A 23,558-nucleotide genomic window follows, 5' to 3' on the forward strand; every position below is an offset into this window, starting at 1 on the left:
AATATTTTTGCTTGAGTATGAAACGTGTCTGGCTGGTGTCTGCGCCCCTACTTACCCTCCGTGTGTACCGATGTACGGCCCCTCGCTTCGGCTGCACGCCTCATACTTACCCACCGGAGGAAGTATCAGGGGGATCGCGTTCCACGCCGACGCCGGAGCAAGAGCGTGAGCATCGGCAGGAGAATCCCGGAAGTGACGTCTGAGCTGAAGCTGAAGACTGCGTCACCCGGAAGCTCGCTGCTCCCACCTTTTGTGGGCGCCTCCCCTCACACAAATGCGGCGTCTGCCGCGCCTATACATGTCCTAAAGGTATTGGCAATGTGAGAGGGATGATGTATTGACCTGACCTCTATGGTCTTTAATCACAGGGATATATGTTTGCGATGGCCTAGGGTGTAACAGCTTGGCAAGCGCGTTTCCACATTTGTTGGCCTTGTCATACATAAAACTCTGGAATCTTTCCCTATAGAAGGTGGAACGTTTATCTATAGCTATTTTAAGACTATCTCTTATTGTTGTTAGTTCCGCCAGAAGAGCGTGGGTAAGGAGTCGTTTGTGTAGTGATTCTAAGTCGTGTAAGCGTTCTGTTAACCTTTTAACATGAGCCTCTCCTTCTTTTTTCAGTCTAGATCCATGTTGTATGAGTGTGCCTCGTATTACACATTTAAGTGCTTCCCACTGCAGAGGGGGAGCTGTGGTGTCAGAAGCAAAAAATCTTGAATCGTATCCTCAATCGCCTTGTTGCACACCGCATCTCTCAACAGGGCTTCATTAAGTCGCCATGTCCATTCCCTGACCACCAAGTCAGGCAACTCCAGGGTAAGGGATATGGGTGCATGATCCGACCACAAAGCTGTGCCAATGGTAGCTTTCGGTTGGAACATTAAAGCATGGTGAGAGATGGCAAATAAATCAATCCTGCTGTAAGTGCGGTGGGCCGGAGAGAAGTATGTGTAATCTCTGTCATTTGGATGTAGAGTTCTCCAGACATCTACCAATCTTCTATTGTGTAGGATCGTGTGTATCCTGGATATTGCCAAGTATGGCACTAAGGACCTGCCCAGGGATGAGTCTATCTTCGGATTTAGCGTCAGATTGAAGTCGCCCCCAAGGAGGAGAACCCCCTCAATGAAGAAGTCCAATCCAGACATTATAGAGGCAATGGCCTTACCCTGTCCCGAGTTTGGCAGATAGATGTTACCTATTGTGTACGTTCTCCCATGGATTGCCAGCTTGACAAATACGTATCTTCCTTTGTCACAGGACCTGAAATCTAGAACAGAACAAGAGAAGGATTTATGAAAGGCAATAGAGACCCCTCTAGCTTTAGCCTCAGGGTTAGTGCTGTGATACCAGGTGTTATAGGATTTCGAGCGTAAACGTGGGATATGATTTGTCTTAGAATGAGTTTCCTGTAACAGAATAATATGAGCTTTTTCTTTCTGTAAATCTGACAATATCTTTTTTCTTTTTTCTGGGATGTTGAACCCTCGAACATTTAAGGAGATAAGTTTGATCTTGCCTGGAGTAGACATCTTATAGTGTCAGGCCTATCTCTCTAGCCCTGGATTAAGGGGGAAATAGGAAAGAAACAAAGGGGAAAAACACAGGGGTTGGAAAGGGAATACGATAAACCAGACAGTGAAGACAAACAAGGAGGGGGTAGTGTGGAGCCCCTGAGGGGGATATACACACGAGTAACCTAAGTAAACCTCGGAAAAGAGGCAAATAACGTAAAACGCTATTCTGTGTGGGGTCGGTCTTCCAGTAACAGGTGAATAGACCACCACGAGACTAAACATAACTTCCTTAAACTGGTACCTACTCCTTACTTTAAACACATCTAACAAGAGGGTTTAGACACATAGGTCAGCGCATGTCAATCTATAATGCATGAAGAATTGTTATGGATTAGCTAGGGATCGCTCATAGAGTGTGGTCATTCATCATTTCGGTCAGTAGGCTAACTAGCGCATAATATAACTCTCAATTCTCTTCCCTAGTAACAAACAGAAGCATATTGACACGATATGTTACCAGGGTCTTCAAGTTGAACTGCGGATCACTGACTGATAAGTGGTCATATTTAGGAACCCTATGTCTTGTAGAATATACGCCAGACCTTGATTTTGAACTAATAACATGACATATAACCATCAGCTGCCTTCTATAAGAACAAACAGGCACATATTGAAACCGTGAGTTGTCAGAGGGTCTCCAGCCCCATTGAGGAGCACTAGCTGATAGGAAATCCCAGTATTAGGAGACCCTACATATTATAGATTGTACAATCATTCTAGGGTAACACAGATCAGGTTGGATGGCCTTGCGAGTTAGCCACTATTCTTGATCCAGGCTTCTTCGTTTTCCAGACCGAAAAGCGTGTCGGTAGTTGCGGAATGGCATGCCAGTCCGGAAGATTAACATCTGGTAGGCCCAAAGCAGCTAGGAAGTCTGGTAATTTGGCTGGGTCCCTTAGCTCATAACGCTTGCCTCCACCTCGGACCACCAATTGAAAGGGGTATAACCACATGTATGGAATTTCTCTTTCCTTTAGACATTCCAACAGAGGTCGCAGAGCTCTACGTTGTTGCAGAGTCGAGCGAGATAGATCTTGCAGTAAAGAGATGTGAGCGTCTCTGAATTCAATGGTTGGCTGCTTCCGCGTCTTTCGCATGATTTCTTCTTTAACCGTATAGTAGTGCAAGCGACATATAATGTCCCTAGGCTTAGAAGGGTCAGGGTGAGGAGGCGCCAGAGCCCTGTGCGCCCTATCTATTTCCAGGTCATCAGTAACGGACCTGTCCAGAATTTTCTTGAAAAAGTCCTGTAAAGTGTGAATTAAATCTGCTATAGGGATAGACTCGGGGAGCCCTCTGATCCGTATGTTATTTCTTCTGCTTCTGTTTTCAGTATCTTCTTGGAGCCGGTATAGCTGACTGATATGTTGATCCCTGATGTATCCTTTGCCTTCTATGTTGTCTATTCTGGCCGACATTTCTTCCTGATGAAAGACTACAGCGTCGACTCTTTCCTCCATGATTTGCATGTTGTTGGAGATTATATGCAGCTCTTGTTTATAAGAATTCTCCAAGCGCACTATAAATTGCTCCATCTCCTGCCTAGTCTGCAGTTGTTTTACATGCTCCCTCCAATCCCAAGTTCCCTCGTTTGCTGAGGGTATTGCTGGCGTAGCTGGGGCATGGGGAGACTGCTGTTTTAGAGGGTAGAGGCTCCATAGCTGGTGAGCAAGATGGCGGTCGCCACGTGGCGCTTCGCGCAAGTAAATGGCCTCCCTCATCTGGTGGCATAGCTTCCCTCTCCCTGTTCGGGTCACGTTCCATGTCCCTGTCTGCTGCTCTGTGTGGCTGGAGGGGATGGGGATCAAGCTCGTTTTATGCGCCATGGGTGAGAAGGCAGTAGTGTGGGGATTGCGGCCAGTTACCGTCTGCTCCTCCGGAGCGAAGAATTGTTGGATGCTGCTTCTTCCCCTCTCTGAGGTACCGGCAGTAGAGCCCTTTCTTGTCCGGACCATTTGCCAGAGATAATGGTCCGCTGGTGAGTAAGGAGCTCGTTGCTTTAGTCTCGCTGTGGGAGCTCACAGCAAGTGCGACTTCACGCTGCCATAGTGAGGACACGCCCCCGTGGATAACTTTTATACTAGTATCTCCTTGTTCCAGTCCCTCGCCGCCAGATCCACGTCCACTTTTGGGACGTGCGTAAAAATCAACGCAGCCTCCCTACCCACCCCCTCCAGGTACCTATCCCCAGGGGTGAGACCCGTGCCCTTACCAGCGGAAACCTGTTGCTGGTCAGATATAAGGACAAGAGGGATGTCCTTGTACTGTTTACAATTCACGGTAACGGCATCCCCCCTGTCCCTGCGCGAGGGAGCGCGGCAACGGTCCTCAAGCCCGATTGTATCGTCGACTACAATTGATATATGGGAGGAGTTGATCTCTCTGAAAGTCCTCAAGCCATATAACGCCATGCGCAAAACCCGGGCATGGTATAAAAAAGTTGCGGTCTACTTGGTACAGGTTGCCTTGTACAACTCTTTTGTGCTGTCCCGGAGCACTGGCAACACAGGGAAATTCCTGCAGTTCTATGAGGCAGTCCTCAAGGCCCTGATCTTTTCTGACTGGGAAAGAGCAGGCTGGAGTACCTCGGGAACTGGAGGCGCCCGGATCGTCCCTGGCCAAAGGAAAGGAACTCCATATGTTTTTTGAAAGGCAGGTTTTGATGGCCTTTTTTTTTTGGCACCATGTCCCATTTGAAGAACCCCTGATGCACCCCTAGAGTAGAAACTCCATAAAAGTGACCCCATCTAAGACACTACACCCCTCAAGGTATTCAAAACTGATTTTGCAAACTTTATTAACCCTTTAGGTGTTCCTCAACAGTTTATGGCAAATGAAGTTAAAATTTCTGAATTTCTATTTTTGGTAACCTTGCCTCACAAAAATGTAATATAGAGCAACCAAAAATCATATGTACCCTAGAAATAGTCCCAACAAAACTGCCACCTTATCCTTTAGTTTCCAAAATAGGGTCACTTATGGAGTTTCTAATCTAGGGGTGCATCAGGGGGGCTTTGAATGGGACATGGTCTAAATAAACCAGCCCAGCAAAATCTGCCTTCCAAAAACCACACTGCGCTTCTTTGCCTCTACGCCCTACCGTGTGCCTGTATAGTAGTTTACGACCACATATAGGGTGTTTCTGCAAACTACAGAATCAGGGCAATAAATATTGAATTTTGTTTGGCTGTTAACCCTTTCTTTGTTACTGCAAAAAATTGATTAAAATGGAATATTTGCCCAAATATTCAAATTCTTAAATTTCATCTCAATTTGCCAATAACTCTTGTCGAACACCTAAAGGGTTAACAAAGTCTGTAATACCTTGAGGGGGGTAGTTTTTAAAATGGGGCCATTTATGGGTGGTTTCTATAATGTAAGCCTCACAAAGTGACTTCAGACCTGAACTGGTGCTTAGAAAGTGGGTTTTGGAAAATTTCAGAAAAATTACAAGATTTGCTTCTAAACTTATAAGCCTTCTAACGTTCCAAACAAATTAAATGTAATTTACAAAATGATCCAAACATGAAGTAGACATATGGGGAATATAAAGTAATAACTATTTTAGGAGCTATCTCTATCTGTTTTAAAAGCTGAGAAATTGAAATTTTTATTTTCAACATTTTTGGTAAATTGGTATTTTTTTATAAATGAAAATGAAATATTTTGACTCAAATTCATCACTGTCATGAAGTACGATATGTGACGAGAAAAGAATGGCTTGGATAAGTAAAAGCGTTTTTAAGTTATCACCACATAAAGTGACACAACAGATTTGCAAAAAAATTGCCTGGTCCTTAAGGTGAAAAATGGCAGGGTCCTGAAGGGGTTAATCAATTCAAATGAAGGCACTAAAAGTATTTTAGTCTACAAATCCATCTACATTGAAATTCCCTTTTTTCTGAAACAGGCCACCTATATTTGACTGCCCTAGAATTCCAAACTGAGTGGATTTGTAGTGATGGTATCTCATGTGACGAGATATGGGAGTGTCTTGGTTGGATATTGTGGAGTAGATATGTTGGGATATTCTTGGATCATTTTCCCAACATAAAGGACATAGACATCTGGCAACATATATTACTCCCTGTTGTCGAACAATTAACCCCTTAAGGACTTAGGACGTACCGGTACAGCATGTTTGTCGAGTCCTTAAGGACCCATGACGTACCGGTACGTCATGAGTTTAAAATGAGATTGCGGCGCTGCTGGGGTTAATCCGCACAGGATGCCGGCTGGAATCATTCAGCCGGCATCCTGTCACAACGCCGGGGCGGGGGGGGTCATATGACCCCCCCCCCTTCCCCGTATTGGCGATCGCTGCAAACCGCAGGTCAATTCAGACCTGCGGTTTGCTGCGCTTTTGGCTGATTCTGATCAGGTCAGGTCAGGGACCGCGGGGATCAAACTTCAAAATGCCGCATATACATTTTTTTCCACCCCCCCCCTGCACCCCTGAATGGTTTTATGGCGGCGGGTGGTGCAGGGGGGGTGTTGCGGGCGGTGCAGGAGGAGGGCGGTGCGGTAGGCGGGATCGCGATCCTCCGCCCGCCTCCCCTTGATAATCGTTGGTGTACAGTGGTATACCAGGGTGTCAGCACATTGCTGACACCCTGGTATAAACGGCTGACATCGGAGATGCGATGTCAGCCGTTTAACCCTTTCCATACAGCGGTCCGTATGGACCGCTGTATGGAAAAAGTTAACAGTAAGAGGGAGCTCCCTCCCTCTCCCATCGGGGGGCTGCTGTGCCTTTGCAGCCCCCCCGATGGAGAGAGCCCCCAGAGAGCCCCGTCCTTACCCTTCCCCGTCTGCGAAGTTCTGACAACTACTGAGCAGACGGGGAAGGTTCCCATGGCAACAGGACGCCGTCTCAGGCATCCTGCTGTCCATGGTGCTGAACAGATCTGTGCTAAAGGCAGAGATCTGTTCAGACAAAGTGTAAGTAAAATACAGTACAGTACAATATATATTGTACTGTACTGTATTATACAGACATCAGACCCACTGGATCTTCAAGAACCAAGTGGGTCTGGGTCAAAAAAAAAGTGAAAAAAAAGTAAAAATCAAAAAACACATTTATCACTGATTAAAAATGAAAAAAAGAAAATTCCCTACACATGTTTGGTATCGCCACGTCCGTAACGACCTGATCTATAAAACTGTCATGTTACTTTACCCGAACGGTGAACGCCATAAAAAATAAAAAACTATGATGAAATTTAAATTTTGCCCACCTTACTTCCCAAAAAAGGTAATAAAAGTGATCAAAAAAGTCGCATGTACGCCAAAATTGTAACGATCAAACCGTCATCTCATCCCGCAAAAATCATACCCTACCCAAGATAATCGCCAAAAAACTGAAAAAACTATGGCTCTCAGACTATGGAGACACTAAAACATGATTTTTTTGGTTTCAAAAATGAAATCATTGTGTAAAACTTACATAAACAAAAAAAAGGTATACATATTAGGTTTCGCCGCGTCCGTATCGACCGGCTCTATAAAAATATCACATGAGTTAACCCCTCAGGTGACCACCGTAAAAAAATAAATATAAAAACGGTGTAAAAAAAGCTATTTTTTGTCATCTTACGTCACAAAAAGTGTAATAGCAAGCGATCAAAAAGTCATATGCACACCAAAATAGTGCCAATAAAACAGCAATCTCATCCCACAAAAAATGAGACCCTACTTAAGATAATCGCCCAACAACTAAAAAAACTATGGCTCTTAGGCTATGGAGACACTAAAACTTTTTTTGTTTTAAAAATGGAATTAGTGTAAAATTTACATAAATAAAAAAAATTGTATACATATTAGGTATCGCCGCGTCCGTGACAACCTGCTCTATAAAATTACCACATGATCTAACCTTTCAGATGATTGTTGTAAATAACAAAATAAAAAAATGGTGCCAAAAAAGCTATTTCTTGTTACCTTGCCGCACAAAAAGTGTAATATAGAGCAACCAAAAATCATATGTACCCTAAACTAGTACCAACAAAACTGCCACCCTATCCCGTAGTTTCTAAAATGGGGTCACTTTTTTGGAGTTTCTACTCTAGGGGTGCATCAGGGGGGCTTCAAATGGGACATGGTGTCAAAAAAAACAGTCCAGCAAAATCTGCCTTCCAAAAACCATATGGCATTCCTTTCCTTCTGCGCCCTGCCGTGTGCCCGTACAGCAGTTTACGACCACATATGGGGTGTTTCTGTAAACTACAGAATCCGGGCAATAAATATTGAGTTTTGTTTGGCTGTTAACCCTTGCTTTGTTACTTGAAAAAAAAATATTAAAATGGGAAAATCTGCCAAAAAAGTGAAATTTTGAAATTGTATCTCTATTTTCCATTAAATCTTGTGCAACACCTAAAGGGTTAACAACGTTTGTAAAATCAGTTTTTAATACCTTGAGGGGTGTAGTTTCTTAGATGGGGTCACTTTCATGGAGTTTCTACTCTAGGGGTGCATCAGGGGGGCTTCAAATGGGACAAGGTGTAAATAAACCAGTCCAGCAAAATCTGCCTTCCAAAAACCAAACGGCGCACCTTTCACTCTGTGCCCCGCTGTGTGGCCGTACAGTGGTTTACGGCCACATATGGGGTGTTTCTGTAAACGGCAGAGTCAGGGCAATAAAGATACAGTCTTGTTTGGCTGTTAACCCTTGCTTTGTTAGTGGAAAAAATGGGTTAAAATGGAAAATTTGGCAAAAAAATGAAATTCTCAAATTTCCTCCCCATTTGCCAATAACTCTTGTGCAACACCTAAAGGGTTAACGAAGTTTGTAAAATCAGTTTTAAATACCTTGAGGGGTGTAGTTTATAGAATGGGGTCATTTTTGGGTGTTTTCTATTATGTAAGCCTCGCAAAGTGACTTCAGAGCTGTAGTGGTCCCTAAAACTTGGGTTTTTGTACATTTCTGAAAAATTTCAAGATTTGCTTCTAAACTTCTAAGCCTTGTAACATCCCCAAAAAATTAAATATCATTCCCAAAATAATTCAAACATGAAGTAGACATATGGGGAATGTAAAGTCATCACCATTTTTGGGGGTATTACTATGTATTACAGAAGTAGAGAAACTGAAACTTTGAAATTTGCTAATTTTTCAAAATTTTTGGTAAATTTAGTATTTTTTTATGCAAAAACAATAATTTTTTTGACTTCATTTTACCAGTGTCATGAAGTACAATATGTGACGAAAAAACAATCTCAGAATGGCCTGGATAAGTCAAAGCGTTTTAAAGTTATCACCACTTAAAGTGACACTGGTCAGATTTGCAAAAAATGGCCAAGTCCTTAAGGTGAAATAGGGCTGAGTCCTTAAGGGGTTAATGAACTGACGCATTTCATAAACTCTACTATCAACAGGACTAGTGAATTGTTTTGTAGTCTGCATAAAATGGCAACTTACAATGGCCACATTTATGAGAACCTGTCATTGTGTTAGGCAGCCATGATGTTGATATCTGTGTGTGTGTCTGTAAATGGCAACAATAAAACGTAACTGTTGCATACCTTGAGGGGTGTAGTTTCTTAGATGGGGTCACAAATTTTGAAAATTTCCAAGTTTCAATTTCTCTACTTCTATAATACATAGTAATACCTTATTAGTAATAGTTATTACTTTACATTCCCCATATGTCTACTTCATGTTTGGATCATTTTGGGAATGATATTTTATTTTTGGGGGATGTTACAAGGCTTAGAAGTTTAGAAGCAAATCTTGAAATTTTTCAGAAATTTTCAAAAACCCAATTTTTAGGGACCAGTTCAGGTCTGAAGTCACTTTGCAAGGCTTACATAATAGAAATCACCCAAAAATGACCCCATTCTATAAACTACACTCCTGAAGGTATTGAAAACTGATTTTACAAACGTCGTTAACCCTTTAGGTGTTTCACAAGAATTAATGGAAAATAGAGATACAATTTCAAAATTTCACTTTTTTGGCAGATTTTCCATTTTAATAATTTTTTTCCAGTTACAAAGCAAGGGTTAACCGCCAAACCAAACTCAATATTTATGGCCCTGATTCTGTAGTTTACAGAAACACCCCCTATGTGGTCGAAAACTACTCTACGGGCACACGGCAGGGCGCAGAAGGAAAGGAATGCCATACGGTTTTAGGAAGGCAGATTTTGCTGGACAGTTTTTTTTGGACACCATGTCCCATTTGAAGCCCCCCTGATGCGCCCCTAGAGTAGAAACTCCAAAAAAGTGACCCCATTTTAGAAACTACGGGATAGGGTGGCAGTATTGTTGGTACTAGTTTATGGTACATATGATTTTTGGTTGCTCTATATTACACTTTTTGTGAGGCAAGGTAACAAGAAATAGTTTTGGCACTGTTTTTATTTTTTGTTATTTACAACATTCATCTGACAGGTTAGATCATGTGATATTTTTATAGACCAGGTTGTCACGGATGCGGCGATACCTAATATGTATACTTTTTTTTTTATTTATGCAAGTTTTACACAATAATATCATTTTTGAAAAAAACAAATCATGTTTTAGTGTGTCCGTATTCTGAGAGCCATAGTTTTTTCAGTTTTTGGGCGATTATCTTAGGTAGGGTCTCATTTTTTGCGGGATGAGATGACGGTTTGATTGGCACTATTTTTGGGTGCATATGACTTTTTGATCGCTTGCTATTACACTTTTTGTGATGTAAGGTGACAAAAAATGGTTTATTTAGCACAGTTTTTATTTTTTACGGTGTTCATCTGAGGGGTTAGGTCATGTGATATTTTTATAGAGCCGGTCGATATGGACGCGGCGATACCGAATATGTATACTTTTTTTTATTTATGTAAGTTTTACACAATAACAGCTTTTTTAAAACAAAAAAAAATTTGTTTTAGTGTCTCCATATTCTGAGCCATAGTTTTTTTATTTTTGGGACAATTGTCTCAGGTAGGGGCTCATTTTTTGCGGGATGAGGTGACGGTTAGATTGGTACTATTTTGGTGGGCATACGCCTTTTTGATCGCTTGCTGTTGTACTTTTTGTGATGTAAGGTGACAAAAAAATTGTTTATTTAGCACCGCCGCTCGCCGGATAAGGTTAAACCCCAAACCGCAGGTCTGAATTGACCTGCAGTTTGCGGCGATCGCCGATGCGGGGGTGTCACATGACCCCCCCCTGGCCTTATGACAAGATGCCCGCTGAATGATTTCAGCGGACATCCTGTTCTGGTTAACCCACGCCGCGCTGCAATGTAATTTTAAACTTGGGACGTACCGGTACGCCCTGGGTCCTTAAGGACTCGGCAAACATGGCGTAATGGTACGTCCTAAGTCCTGAAGGGGTTAAAGGGAACTTGTCACCGGGATTTTTGGTATAGAGCTGAGGACATGGGTTGCTGGATGGCCACTAGCACATCCGCAATACCCAGTCCCCATAGCTCTCTGTGCTTTTATTGTGGGAAAAAAACGATTTGATACATATGCAAATAACATAATAGAGTCATATCTTACTTGTGTGACCAGAGAAGAGTCATATTTTCAAGCTCTGACTCTTCTCAGGTTAATTTGCATATGTATCAAATCAGTTTTTTTTACACAATAAAAGCACACAGAGCTATGGGGACTGGGTATTGCGGAAGTGCTAGCGGCCATCTAGCAACCCGTGTCCTCAGCTCTATACCCAAAATCCTGGTGACAGGTTGCCTTTAAGGTGAAAATGAGCCCGGTCAATAAAGGGTTAAAAGGCACCTGTCACGTTGAACACGGTGTTCAAGCCATAGGCAACCTGTAATAGAGTAAGAGATGCTAAGTAGATTGACATTCAGCAAAATTGTCATTTAAAAGGGTTTTCCAAGAGGTTTTTACCAAAGGATAGGTCATCAGTATCTGATCAGTGGGGGTCTGCTGTTCAGCTGTTTGAGAAGGCACAGGTGCTTGCAGCAGCACTGCAGCCTTTTCTTAGCTCACCAAGCACAGCACCATAGTTCGTACATCGGCTGTGCTTGGTATCGCAGCTCAGCCCCAAGCTGGAGAAGGTTGCAGGCGCAGCACTACTGCGAGCGCCACTGCCTTCTTAAACAGCTGATCATCTGGGGTCCCAGGTATCAGACCCTTAACGATCAGATACTGATGACCTATCCAGATGATAGGTCAGCAGTAAAAAAAAAAAATCAGAAAAACTATTTAAAGTGTTTCTCTGGGCATTTCTTCTAATCTGGACTTGTTACTAACCTGTGGAAGGAAGATGTTTCACATAGTACTTACCCGTGTCTTGCACTGCTGATGCCATGTCTCCGCTGCACTCTTGCAGGCTGTGCGCTCTTCCACCTGAGTCCTGACTGCATGTAGCTACTTCTTTTCCTGTTCAACAGCATAGTAGTAAATGCTGCTGAACAGGAAAAAACATAGCCACATCAAGTAGTCATATGGTAAATGTTATATTATGAACCACTTTTGTGTAGTGTATGACAGTCTTAGAAGCAGAGAAATTCAAATTTTGAACATTTCTAATTTTTCAGTTTTTTTTTTAAATTATAAATCTCCATTTTTATTAAATTTTTTATAAACACGTTGCATATAGACTATATTTTACCACTAACATGACATGCAATGGGTCTGATTTACTAAATGTAAATATACTAAACACTTTTTCTAAAACTATACTAGCTATTGGTTGGCTTACTTTGAGACAGAGTTTTACACCAGAATTGTGGCCACAAAAAATTGCATCTTAGGCCATGCCCCATTCTACTGAAGTCCCATCTTTCCTAATAAGCTACACCTCTTTTCAAGGGAAATGAAAATTGTAGGAACCCAAATTGTGCCGCAGACGCATTAATAAATCTGGGCCAATCTGAATCAGTATAAGTAAAAGTATTTCAAGGTTATTACCATATAAAACGACACATCAGACTTAAAGGGGTTTTCCCATCTCAGAAAATAGGGGCATATCGCTAGGATATGCCCCCACTGTTTGATAGATACGGGTCCGCAAGCGCTGTGCGTTTCCGTACAGTACTATGGGGAGAGTGCTTGGTGGTGGTCGGTCCCAGTGAAACCTGGTGTCCTCCGGCCACCACCTTCCCCACTCCGTTCTCGGTGTGGGACCCGCACCTATCAGACAATGGGGGCATATCCTAACGATATGCCCCCATTGTTTCAGATGGGAATACCCCTTTAAATAGTGCATCCTAAATTGCTAAATAGGCTGTGCCATTAAGGGGTTAAAATTGAATTTTAAATAAGCATAAGAAAATGAATAAGAATATTTCTGTACGTAAAGTTGCTACAGTTTAGAAATTACTTTTTTTTCTATTTTATCTTATTTCAGATGAAAAGCTGACATTATGGTATGACTATGTGAAACCATCTCATCATTCTTTACACTCTAACTACATACAGCCTCTACTAGAGTCAAACTCCAAGGTCAAAAATAGGATCAAGTCTACACGGCTCCTCACACAGAATCTTCGTTTAATAAAGTCTGAAGCTGAAATTAAGCTTATGAAAAAAGCAGGACATATTTCTTCTCATGTATGGAACTTTAGACAACCTTTTGAACATATTTAAGATGTTTTGTAGTGTGTGATTAAATGCTGAAATTTCCTTAATTTTGTTGATGGACTGGTATGGTTTGCTAGGTACCTTTAATGGGTTCTCTGGAATTTTTATATTCACGGCCTATCCTTAGGATAAGTTGTTAATATCAAATTGGTAGGGTCCAACTCCCATAACCCCTGTCGAATAGCTGTTCTGCAGTAGCTCTGTGTTGTGGCGAAGCTAGATACTGCAGCTCTGCACCCCTTCACTTGAATGAGAGCAGTGTCGTAGTAACCAGCTCTGTCCACTACACAGTGGATTAAGCCAAATAGCTCCAGCATCAATATAAAAATCCTGGAGAACCCCTTTAAAGCGTATGTTTTAGGAGATTTATGCTGTCCTGTTTCAGGGCAGAATATGATATAGGGTAAGAAACTGAGCTCTTGGTGTATATGTTTATATGTTTTGGAGAAGGATTTCTAAGTAAAGGTCCCTTTACACTGATAGATTCAGCAGATGATTGTCAGGAAGTAAGCATACCTCCTTTCCAACAGTCATATTCTCATCAGTGAAGGATGCTAATGCCATCACATTCATGATTTTAGCGACTGCATAAACGATCATATTATGCAATGAACTAGTGTTTTGTCGTTCATCAATGTGAAGGGATCATAAAAAAAAAAATCAAAAGCAGATTAAAGCCTACGATTGGAGCCTCCACAGACATACGGTACAAGGGAAAGATCTGCTCCTGTTCTGTGTTTAGAGCCGCACCTGGTTTTAGCTCAGAATCACTGAACGAAATCACTAACCAAAACACTGATGTGTGAATGAGGCATTAATCCTAACAGGACTCCTATGTGAGACATTTAGGCTACTTTCACACTTGCGGCAGTGTGATCCGGCGGGCAGTTCTGTCGTCGGAACTGCCCGCCGGATCCGCCGATCTGCCGCTGGCTGAAAGCATTTGTGAGACGGATCCGGGTGCGGATCCGTCTCACAAATGCATTGCAAGGACGGATCCGTCTCTCCGCTTGTCATGCGGACCGACGGATCCGTCTTGTACATTTTTTCACATTTTTACCGATCTGCGCATGCGCATGCCGGAACGACGGATCCGGCATTCCGGTATTCTGAATGCCGGATCCGGCGCTAATTCATTCCTATGGGAAAAAATGCCGGATCCGGCGTTCAGGCAAGACTTCAGTTTTTTTCGCCGGAGAGAAAACCGTAGCATGCTGCGGTTTTCTCTTTTGCCTGATCAGTCAAAACGACTGAACTGAAGACATCCTGATGCATCCTGAACGGATTACTCTCCATTCAGAATGCATGGGGATATGCCTGATCAGTTATTTTCCGGTATAGAGCCCCTGTGACGGAACTCTATGCCGGAAAAGAACAACCCAAGTGTGAAAGTAGCCTAAGGCCTCTTTCACACTTGCGTTGTTGGGATCCGGCATGCACTTCCGTTGCCGGAGGTGCCTGCCGGATCCGTAACAACGCAAGTGTACTGAAAGCATTTGAAGACGGAACCGTCTTCCAAATGCTTTCAGTGTTACTATGGCACCCAGGACGCTATTAAAGTCCTGGTTGCCATAGTAGTAGCGGGGAGCGGGGGAGCGGTATACTTACAGTCCGTGCGGCTCCCCGGGCGCTCCAGAATGACGTCAGAGCGCCCCATGCGCATGGATGACGTGATCCATGTGATCACGTGATCCATGCGCTTGGGGCGCCCTGACGTCACTCTGGAGCGCCCGGGGAGCCGCACGGACGGTAAGTATGCCGCTCCCCCGCTCCCCACTACACTTTACCATGGCTGCCAGGACTTTAGCGTCCCGGTAGCCATGGTAACCACTCTGAAAAAGCTAAACGTCGGCTCCGGCAATGCGCCGAAACGACGTTTAGCTTAAGGCCGGATCCGGATCAATGCCTTTCAATGGGCATTGATCCCGGATCCGGCCTTGCGGCAAGTCTTCAGGATTTTTGGCCGGAGCAAAAAGCGCAGCATGCTGCGGTATTTTCTCCGGCCAAAAAACGTTCCGTACCGGAACTGAAGACATCCTGATGCATCCTGAACGGATTACTCTCCATTCAGAATGCATTAGGATAATCCTGATCAGTATTCTTCCGGCATAGAGTCCCGACGACGGAACTCTATGCCGGAAGACAATAACGCAAGTGTGAAAGAGCCCTAAGAGGCCTGTTTTCCGTGCCTACACACAGTGATTAACAACTTTCCATGTACAGTGTGCATTGGGAAAGCTGTCATTCGGATGGGGAAGGCAGGACTGTCTCTCCTAGGACTCCGGTCAAGGTTAAATGTGTTTCCTGAGATTTTTATACTGATGACCTGTCCTCTGGACAGGTAATCAGTATCTTATCGGTGGGGGTTCGACAAACGGGACCCCTGCCAATCAGTGGTTTAAGAAGACAGTGGGGCTCTTGTGAGCGCCACAGCCTTCTCTGCTTTTCCTAGGCCGAGTTATGACACGTTCACATGTCACATGGACTAGAAGCAGCTTGGCTCCATTCAAGTGAATCTGTCTGGGCGTGGTACCAAGCACAGTCACTGTGCAATGTACGGCGATGTGCTTGATGGAGCAGGAGCGCCAGTGCCATCTCATAAAAGCTGATCGGCGGGGGTTTTGGACTGTCACCGATCAGTATAAAAATATCGGAAAACCCTTTTAATTCTGCTTTCAGACAATAAATTACCTTTAAAAGGTTTACTTCTTTAATAACGTAGTACTTGCTATCCAACTATTTTGATTTAAAGTTTTCTTATACAGTTTGTTATGGAATTGCATAAATAAACCCTTTCCTAATACAGCATGGACAAGGAAAGGCAAAACCCTGTTTCCCTTGTGTGGATTGTGCAGTGTAATGCTTATCAGGCCTCATTCATCAAAATCTGGCTTTAATGCTCATAGCAACCAATAAGTGATCAGCTTTCATTTTACAGATGCAGCTTAAGAAATAAATTAGGTTCTTCTTGCCAGCCAAGTGGTCCTCTTTGCTGAGAGAAGTTGTGATGTGCATGAGCGTGTCCAAGATTGTCATATTCGACAAGAATTGCTATAGTGGAAGCCTATGTGCACACATGATAATTCAAAGAGAGACAGTATTTTTCTGGTCAATTTCTGGTTCTCTTTTTTCCAGGAAAAAGCAGTATTGGTGCAGGAGTGGCATAGCAAAGACTCCTAGGCCAGTGCAAAAAAGAAAAACATATAGACAACCATGTGTTTAGACACCTGTGGTTACAGACATCCATAAGAGGATTATATGAAGTCTGAGGAAATTGACACAAATATTATATCATTTAACCTGAAGCCATACCGAGTGTCATTTGTGTAAGCGTTCAAAGAAATGTGCCATCAGAAAATGACCTATTGTTTAAATCATGTTTTTATGTTTTTAAAGACTTTTTGGTGATGTTCTTTTTAATTTATGTCAATATCTATCTTTAAGTCGTACAGTACCAGAGCCGTATATGTACGGCGCTGGGTACTGTGTCTAAAATACCAGTGCCGCAGTACTATGGCGCGCTGATCTGGCTGGTGTTGGAGCTGCTCCCGCCCGATCAGCTGCAGGGGTCCGGCAGTCACTGATATCCAGACTGCTGCTGTATGCGCCGGCATCGGTGAAAACACTGATGTCGGCGCATTAACCCTAAATGTGCTGCAGTCAGCGCTGACCGTGGCACGTTTGCTGTCCGTGCAGGGAGGGAGCTCCCATTGGGTCCCTGTGCTGCTGTGGGGACCCAATGGCTGGGACGGCAGCCCGATGCCTTCCTTAGTCATCGTGGCTGCCTTCCCTGTAAGCCTGTGAGATCCAGCCTCCTGGATCTCACAGGCAAGCAGGTTGAAGTGTATTACAGTGTATAATACACTTACAGCCAATGCATTACAATAGAGATGTATTAATGCATTGTACAGGGGATCAGACCCCCAAAAGTTGAAGTCCCAATGTGGGACAAAAAATAAAGTAAAAAAAATTTCAAGTTTGGGGCTAAAGCAACATTTTCTTGGAAGAAATTAAACTTCATTTCCACAGCCAATTGTTTCAAAATTCCATAAAGCGCTTAGGTGGTCAAAGTGCTCAGTGCACCCCTTAATATATTCTTTAAGGGGTGTAGTTTACAAAATGGGATCACTTTTTGAGGGTTTTCACTGTAGGGGTACGTCAGAGTCTCTTCAAATACAAAACGGTGCCTAAAAACCATTCTAGGAGAATCTGCCTCCAAAATCCATATGGCGCTCCTTTCCTTCGGACCACTGCCACGTGCCCTTAGAGCAGTTTACCACCACATACAGTACAGACCAAAAGTTTGGACACACCTCATTCAAAGAGTTTTCTTTATTTTCATGACTAGGAAGGCATCAAAACTATGAATTAACACATGTGGAATTATATACATAACAAACAAGTGTGAAACAACAGAAAATGTCATATTCTAGGTTCTTCAAAGTAGCCACCTTTTGCTGTGTATCTGTCACGACCGCTAGCCCAGCAGCAGTCGTGTCGCACCAGACGGAGGGGAAGGGGGACCCTTATCTACGGATGGGAAATAGAATGGCTACCCCTGACTAACCCTAAGCTGGCACCTATCTGCCCTGATACCCTAGACGGGGTGTGAACCCGTGCGGCGAGCAGGATGCCTAAACCCTCAGTCGCCCTAACAAGACTGGACTGGGGAAAGGCCGATGGGAGCGCTAGTCACCATCACTCACGTCTAGAAAAACAACAGGGGAAGACAGCAACAAACAAACAACAGCAGAGATAGACTTATCCAGTCACGAGCAGAGAAGGCGATCCCAAACACGTCAGTCCACGCCGGACAAGAGCTCCACAGCAACACCATCAAACGATCTCCTTCCAAGGTCAGAGTAGCACTGGAAGTAAGGACTATATCTGGCAATGACTGCAAGTGAAACTGAAACTAATATAGTAGCTGGGAGTGGCAGACAGGACTCACCTGAGAAGGATGCCTACAAACTCCCAGTCAGGACAAAAAGGTTCACAAGGCAAAACCCAGATGACATACCCTGAACCACGGAGCAAACTCACAAGCTATCGCGAGTAGCAAGTCGCTGCGACCTTCTCCTCCCAGACCTGTCTGGATCAATCACAGTCGTGACAGTACCCCCCTTTCTACGAGGGGCCCCTGGACCCTCAAGACCAGGCCTCTCCGGATGGGAGCTATGAAAAGCCCGAATGAGTCTGTCCGCTTTTATCTCTGATGCTGGAACCCAGATTCTCTCTTCGGAACCATAACCTTTCCAGTGCACCAGGTACTGAAGAGAGCGGCGAACATATCGTGAATCAACAATCTTTTCTACCTGAAACTCAAGACTGCCATCAACAACCACCGGTGGAGGCGGTAGTGGCAATGGTTCAGGAGGTTCTACATATCTCTTAAGCAGAGATCTGTGGAAGACATTATGGATCCTTAGAGTCTGAGGTAGCTCCAGACGAAAAGCCACCGGGTTAATGATCTTAATTACCCTATAAGGACCAATAAATCTCGGACCTAATTTCCACGAGGGAACCTTCAACTTGATATTTCTGGTAGACAACCACACCAAGTCATTCACCCCAAGGTCCGGACCTTCAGAGCGCTTCCTATCAGCCGCACGTTTGTATCTACCACCAATTCTCTTCAAACTTTCTTGCACACTCTGCCATACTGAAGAAAGTGAAGACGCAAATCGTTCCTCCTCGGGAATCCCAGACGGCCCCCCCCTCACTAAACGTACAAAACTGAGGATGGAAACCATACGCACCAAAAAATGGTGACTTATCGGTGGATTCTTGACGACGATTATTAATGGCAAACTCGGCTAACGGTAAATAAGATGACCATTCCTCCTGATTTTCGGAAACAAAGCATCTCAAATATGTCTCTAGGTTTTGATTGGTACGTTCAGTCTGACCGTTGGACTGTGGATGGAAAGATGAAGAAAACGACAGATGAACCCCTAAACAAGAACAAAAAGCTTTCCAAAATTTAAAAACGAATTGGGTACCACGATCCGAAACAATATCGGAAGGGACCCCGTGAAGCTTCACGATGTGGTCAATAAAAACCTGAGCCAGTGTGTTAGCATTAGGCAATGCGGCAAGAGCAATAAAGTGCACCATTTTACTGAATCTGTCGACAACTACAAGAATAACAGTCTTCCCCGCTGATACTGGTAGATCCGTAATGAAATCCATTGACAGGTGCGTCCAAGGCCTGTTGGGGATGGCCAGAGGTAAAAGACGCCCTGCCGGACGAGTATGATCTACCTTAGAACGAGCACAGGTAGCACATGCAGACACAAAATTCAACACCTCCTGGCGCCATTTAGGCCACCAGAACCGACGAGACACTAACTCAGAGGTTGCCCTACTACCTGGGTGTCCTGCCAGTGTAGAGTTATGGTGTTCTTTTAGTATCTCCAGTCGTAGATTTTCTGGCACAAACAGTTTACCCGAGAGGCAGGAGGCCGGGCCGTCCCCCTGAGCTTCCAACACCCTCCCCTCCAAACCTGAGTGTAATGCAGAGACCACCACCCCCTTTTGCAAAATGGGCTCTGGTACCTCAACATCACCCCCTCCAGGAAAACTTCGAGACAATGCATCCGCCTTAGTATTTTTTGCCCCCGGGCGATAGGTTATTACAAAATTAAACCTAGTAAAAAATAACGACCACCGAGCCTGTCTAGGGGTGAGACGTTTAGCAGACTCCAGATATAATAAGTTTTTGTGATCAGTAATCACCGTGACGGGATGAACCGCCCCCTCCAAAAAATGACGCCACTCCTCAAAAGCCAACTTAATAGCCAAAAGTTCCCTGTTGCCAATATCATAGTTCCTTTCTGCAGTAGACAATTTCTTCGAAAAGAAAGCACACGGACGCCATTCACCAGGGGACGGGCCCTGAGATAGTACCGCTCCCACCCCCACCTCAGATGCGTCAACCTCTACAATAAAAGGAAGCGAGACATCTGGCTGAACGAGAATAGGGGCCGAGGTGAATCTCTCCTTCAGAGATGCAAAGGCAGTTTTGGCTGCATGTGACCATTTGGAAAAATCGGATCCCTTTCGGGTCATGTCCGTCCGTGGTTTGACCACCAAGGAATAGTTCTTTATAAACTTTCTATAAAAATTAGCAAACCCCAGGAAGCGTTGCAATGCCTTCAGGTTCTCAGGCAGATCCCAGTCTATAATCGCCCGGACTTTCTCTGGATCCATGCGGAAACCTGAATCTGACAACACATACCCCAGAAATGGCAGTTCTTTTACGGCAAACACACATTTTTCTAACTTAGCAAACAATTTGTTGGCCCTTAATATCTGCAGCACTTGTCTCACATGGATCTTATGTGTATCCAGATCCGGGGAATAGACCAGGATGTCATCAAGATATATCACAACAAATCTCCCGATAAGGTGACTAAAAATATCGTTGACAAAATGTTGGAATACCGCAGCCGCATTAGTAAGACCAAATGGCATGACCAGATTTTCATAATGCCCTTCCGGAGTATTAAAAGACGTCTTCCACTCATCCCCCTCTTTGATGCGAACCAGGTTATAGGCTCCTCTGAGATCCATTTTGGAGAACCATGAGATCACCACGACGGCCATACAAGGAGATTGACCCCTGACCTCTGTAGGGGCAGGAAGCAGAGAAAGGTTTAAATGTTCCCCTCCCACCACCAAACACCAGTGCTTCCAAAATATCAGAGTAAAGGGTGGTGGCTACACACGTGAAAAAATAAATAAACAGGAGAAGATATTTCATCATATCAACCCCCGGGTAACAATAGGGAGGGAAATACGGGCCGTCGTGGTGATCTCATGGAAAATGAATTACCGGTAAGTACTAATTCCGGCTTTCCATATCATCACCACGACGGCCATACAAGGAGGTATATCAAATATGAATCTATGGGTGGGACACAGACTGAAGAACCCCTTGTCCGAAGGCCATGTCAGTCTTTTTAAAAAGATCCAACCTATAATGTTTGGCAAAAGTATGGATACTGGACCAAGTGGCTGCCCTACAGATCTCCTCTAGGGAGACACCCGCTCTTTCTGCCTGAGAAGAAGACATTGCCCTGCTAGAGTGGGCTTTGATATCGCCAGGGCAAGAAAGATTCTGTAGGGAATAACAGGAGGTGATGGTAGCTTTGATCCATCTAGCAATGGAGGACTTGGAAACTTTCTGACCCTTGTTTCTTCCTCCAAACTGAACAAAGAGGCAATCTGACTTCCTAAAGTCTTTAGTGGTCTCTAAATAATCCAGTACTGCCCGTCTGACATCAAGTGAATGAAGGGTAGATTCCCAATCGTTAGATGGGTTATTAAACAAGGAAGGGAGGGTGATCTCCTGGTCCTTATGAAATTTCGAGACCACCTTTGGTAGAAAACACGGGTCTAGTCTTAGGACTATCCTGTCATCCAGGACCTGTAGGTAAGGCTCTCTAATTGAAAGGGCCTGTAGTTCACTTATTCTCCTGGCTGAGGTGATGGCAACCAGGAATGCAGTCTTGTAGGATCTGTGTTTCAAAGAGCAGTCATTCAGAGGTTCAAATGGAGGATGCGATAGCCCCCTAAGGACGATATCTAGATCCCAGGAAGGTACATGAGACTTTAGGGTCGGACGTAGCCTTGTTGTTGCCTTCATGAAGCGTTTTATCCACCTATGGCCTGCCAGCTCGGTGTCGTAAAAGCAACTAAGGGCTGATACTTGTACCCTGAGTGTGGATGGTCTTAGTCCCATCTCGAAACCTCTTTGTAGGAAATCCAGAATCATCTGGATGTTTGGGGATGAGGTATTCGGTGAAGGCAAACCTGACCATGAGCAGAAACGCTTCCAGATCTTTAGGTAAATTGAAAAGGTCACCTTCTTTTTGGAAGCCTTAAGAGTTGAAATTACCACCTCTGATAGACCCTGACGCTTTAGGATCTGGGTCTCAGGATCCAGGCTGCTAAGTTGAGGAAGTCCGGGTCCGGGTGTAGGATCGGACCCTGATGGAGGATGTCTCGTCTTTTTGGTAGAATCCAAGGACCTTCGCTGGCAAGGTTCCACAGGATTGGGAACCAGTTCCTCTTTGGCCAGTAGGGTGTCACCAGAATGACTGAAGTACCGTCCTGTATGACCTTCTGTACCACCCTCGGTATTAATGGAAGAGGAGGGAAAGCGTAATGGAGACCTCGGTTCCATCTGAGAGAGAAAGCGTCCAGGAAACTCGGGCTGTCTCTGGGATGTAGGGAACAAAAAACTGGTAATTTTGAGTTTGCTCGAGTGGCAAAGAGATCTATTGTAGGTCTCCCCCACCTGTCCACTATCATCAGGAAGACCTCCTCGTTTAAGGACCATTCCGAGTGATCTATTCTTGCCCGGCTTAGGTAGTCTGCTTCCACATTTAGGGACCCCTTCAGGTGGACTGCGGATACTGACCGGACGTTCGCTTCGGCCCAGGCGAATATTCTTGCCGACAATTCCAGCAGGCTGCACGAACCTGTGCCTCCCTGATGGTTTAAATACCTGATCACTGTCGTGTTGTCTGACAGGACTCTTACATGATGGCCCTGAAGATGAACTTTTGCTTGTCTTAGAGTCCTGCAGAATGCCCTTAGTTCTCGAAGGTTTGATGACTGGAGGCTGACAGATCTGGGCCAGACTCCCTGGTAATAGACTTCTCCGACCTTTGCTCCCCAACCGTACTGGCTTGCATCTGTGGTGATCTGGGCATAGGGGTTTCTTGACCACTGCACCCCCTTGGAGATCTTTAGCCTGTCCTTCCACCAAAGAAGGGAGGTCTTTATCCTCTGAGGGATGATCACCTTTTGGTCTAAAGAAGATTCTCTTCTGTCCCAAACCCTGAGTATCCACATCTGTAGGGTTCGAAAATGGATCTGACACCACTGAACGGATGGTATGCAGGATGTGAGGATCCCCAGTAGACTCATTGAGTCCCTGATGGAACAGAGATTCTTTGAGTTGAAGCTGGAGATCTTCCTTTGGATGTCCCGTATCTTGCTCTGAGGTAAGCAGGTTATCTGTTTCTGAGAATCCAGAATAACCCCCAGAAACTGGATCTTCGTTGTCGGATCTAACTGAGATTTTTTTATGTTGATCAACCAGTCCAGGCTTTCTAGAGTTTGACGGAAGAAACCTAGATCTCTCCGCAGGAGAGGAGCGGAACTGTTTGAAATCAGAAAATCGTCCAAGTACGGAAAGACTGTCAGACCTTTTTTTCTTAGATAAGCCACTACCTCGATCATTAGCTTTGTAAAAACTCGAGGGGCTGATGATATGCCAAAGGGGAGAGAGGTGAATTGGTAATGAAGGATTCTGCCGTGATGGTCTCTGACCGCGAACCTTAAGAACCGTTGAGAGCTGGGATGTATTGGTACGTGATAATAGGCGTCGGTCAGATCGACCGAGCACATTACTGAATTGCTTTGGAGCA

At 44.3% G+C, this 23,558-nt stretch overlaps 1 protein-coding gene across 2 annotated transcripts in view; it reads left to right on the plus strand.

The window, feature by feature from the left end:
* Positions 1-23,558, plus strand: part of XPNPEP3 (X-prolyl aminopeptidase 3) — a 720,273-nt gene that overhangs the window by 479,053 nt on the left and 217,662 nt on the right. For both annotated transcript variants that reach the window (XM_040406553.1, XM_040406552.1), the window contains one exon: positions 12,884-13,086. In XM_040406553.1, the coding sequence (XP_040262487.1) occupies positions 12,884-13,086 (203 nt within the window). The remainder of the gene's footprint in view (positions 1-12,883; positions 13,087-23,558) is intronic.

This window comes from Bufo bufo, chromosome 9 (genome assembly GCF_905171765.1).
Source record: "Bufo bufo chromosome 9, aBufBuf1.1, whole genome shotgun sequence".
Lineage (NCBI taxonomy): Eukaryota > Metazoa > Chordata > Amphibia > Anura > Bufonidae > Bufo > Bufo bufo.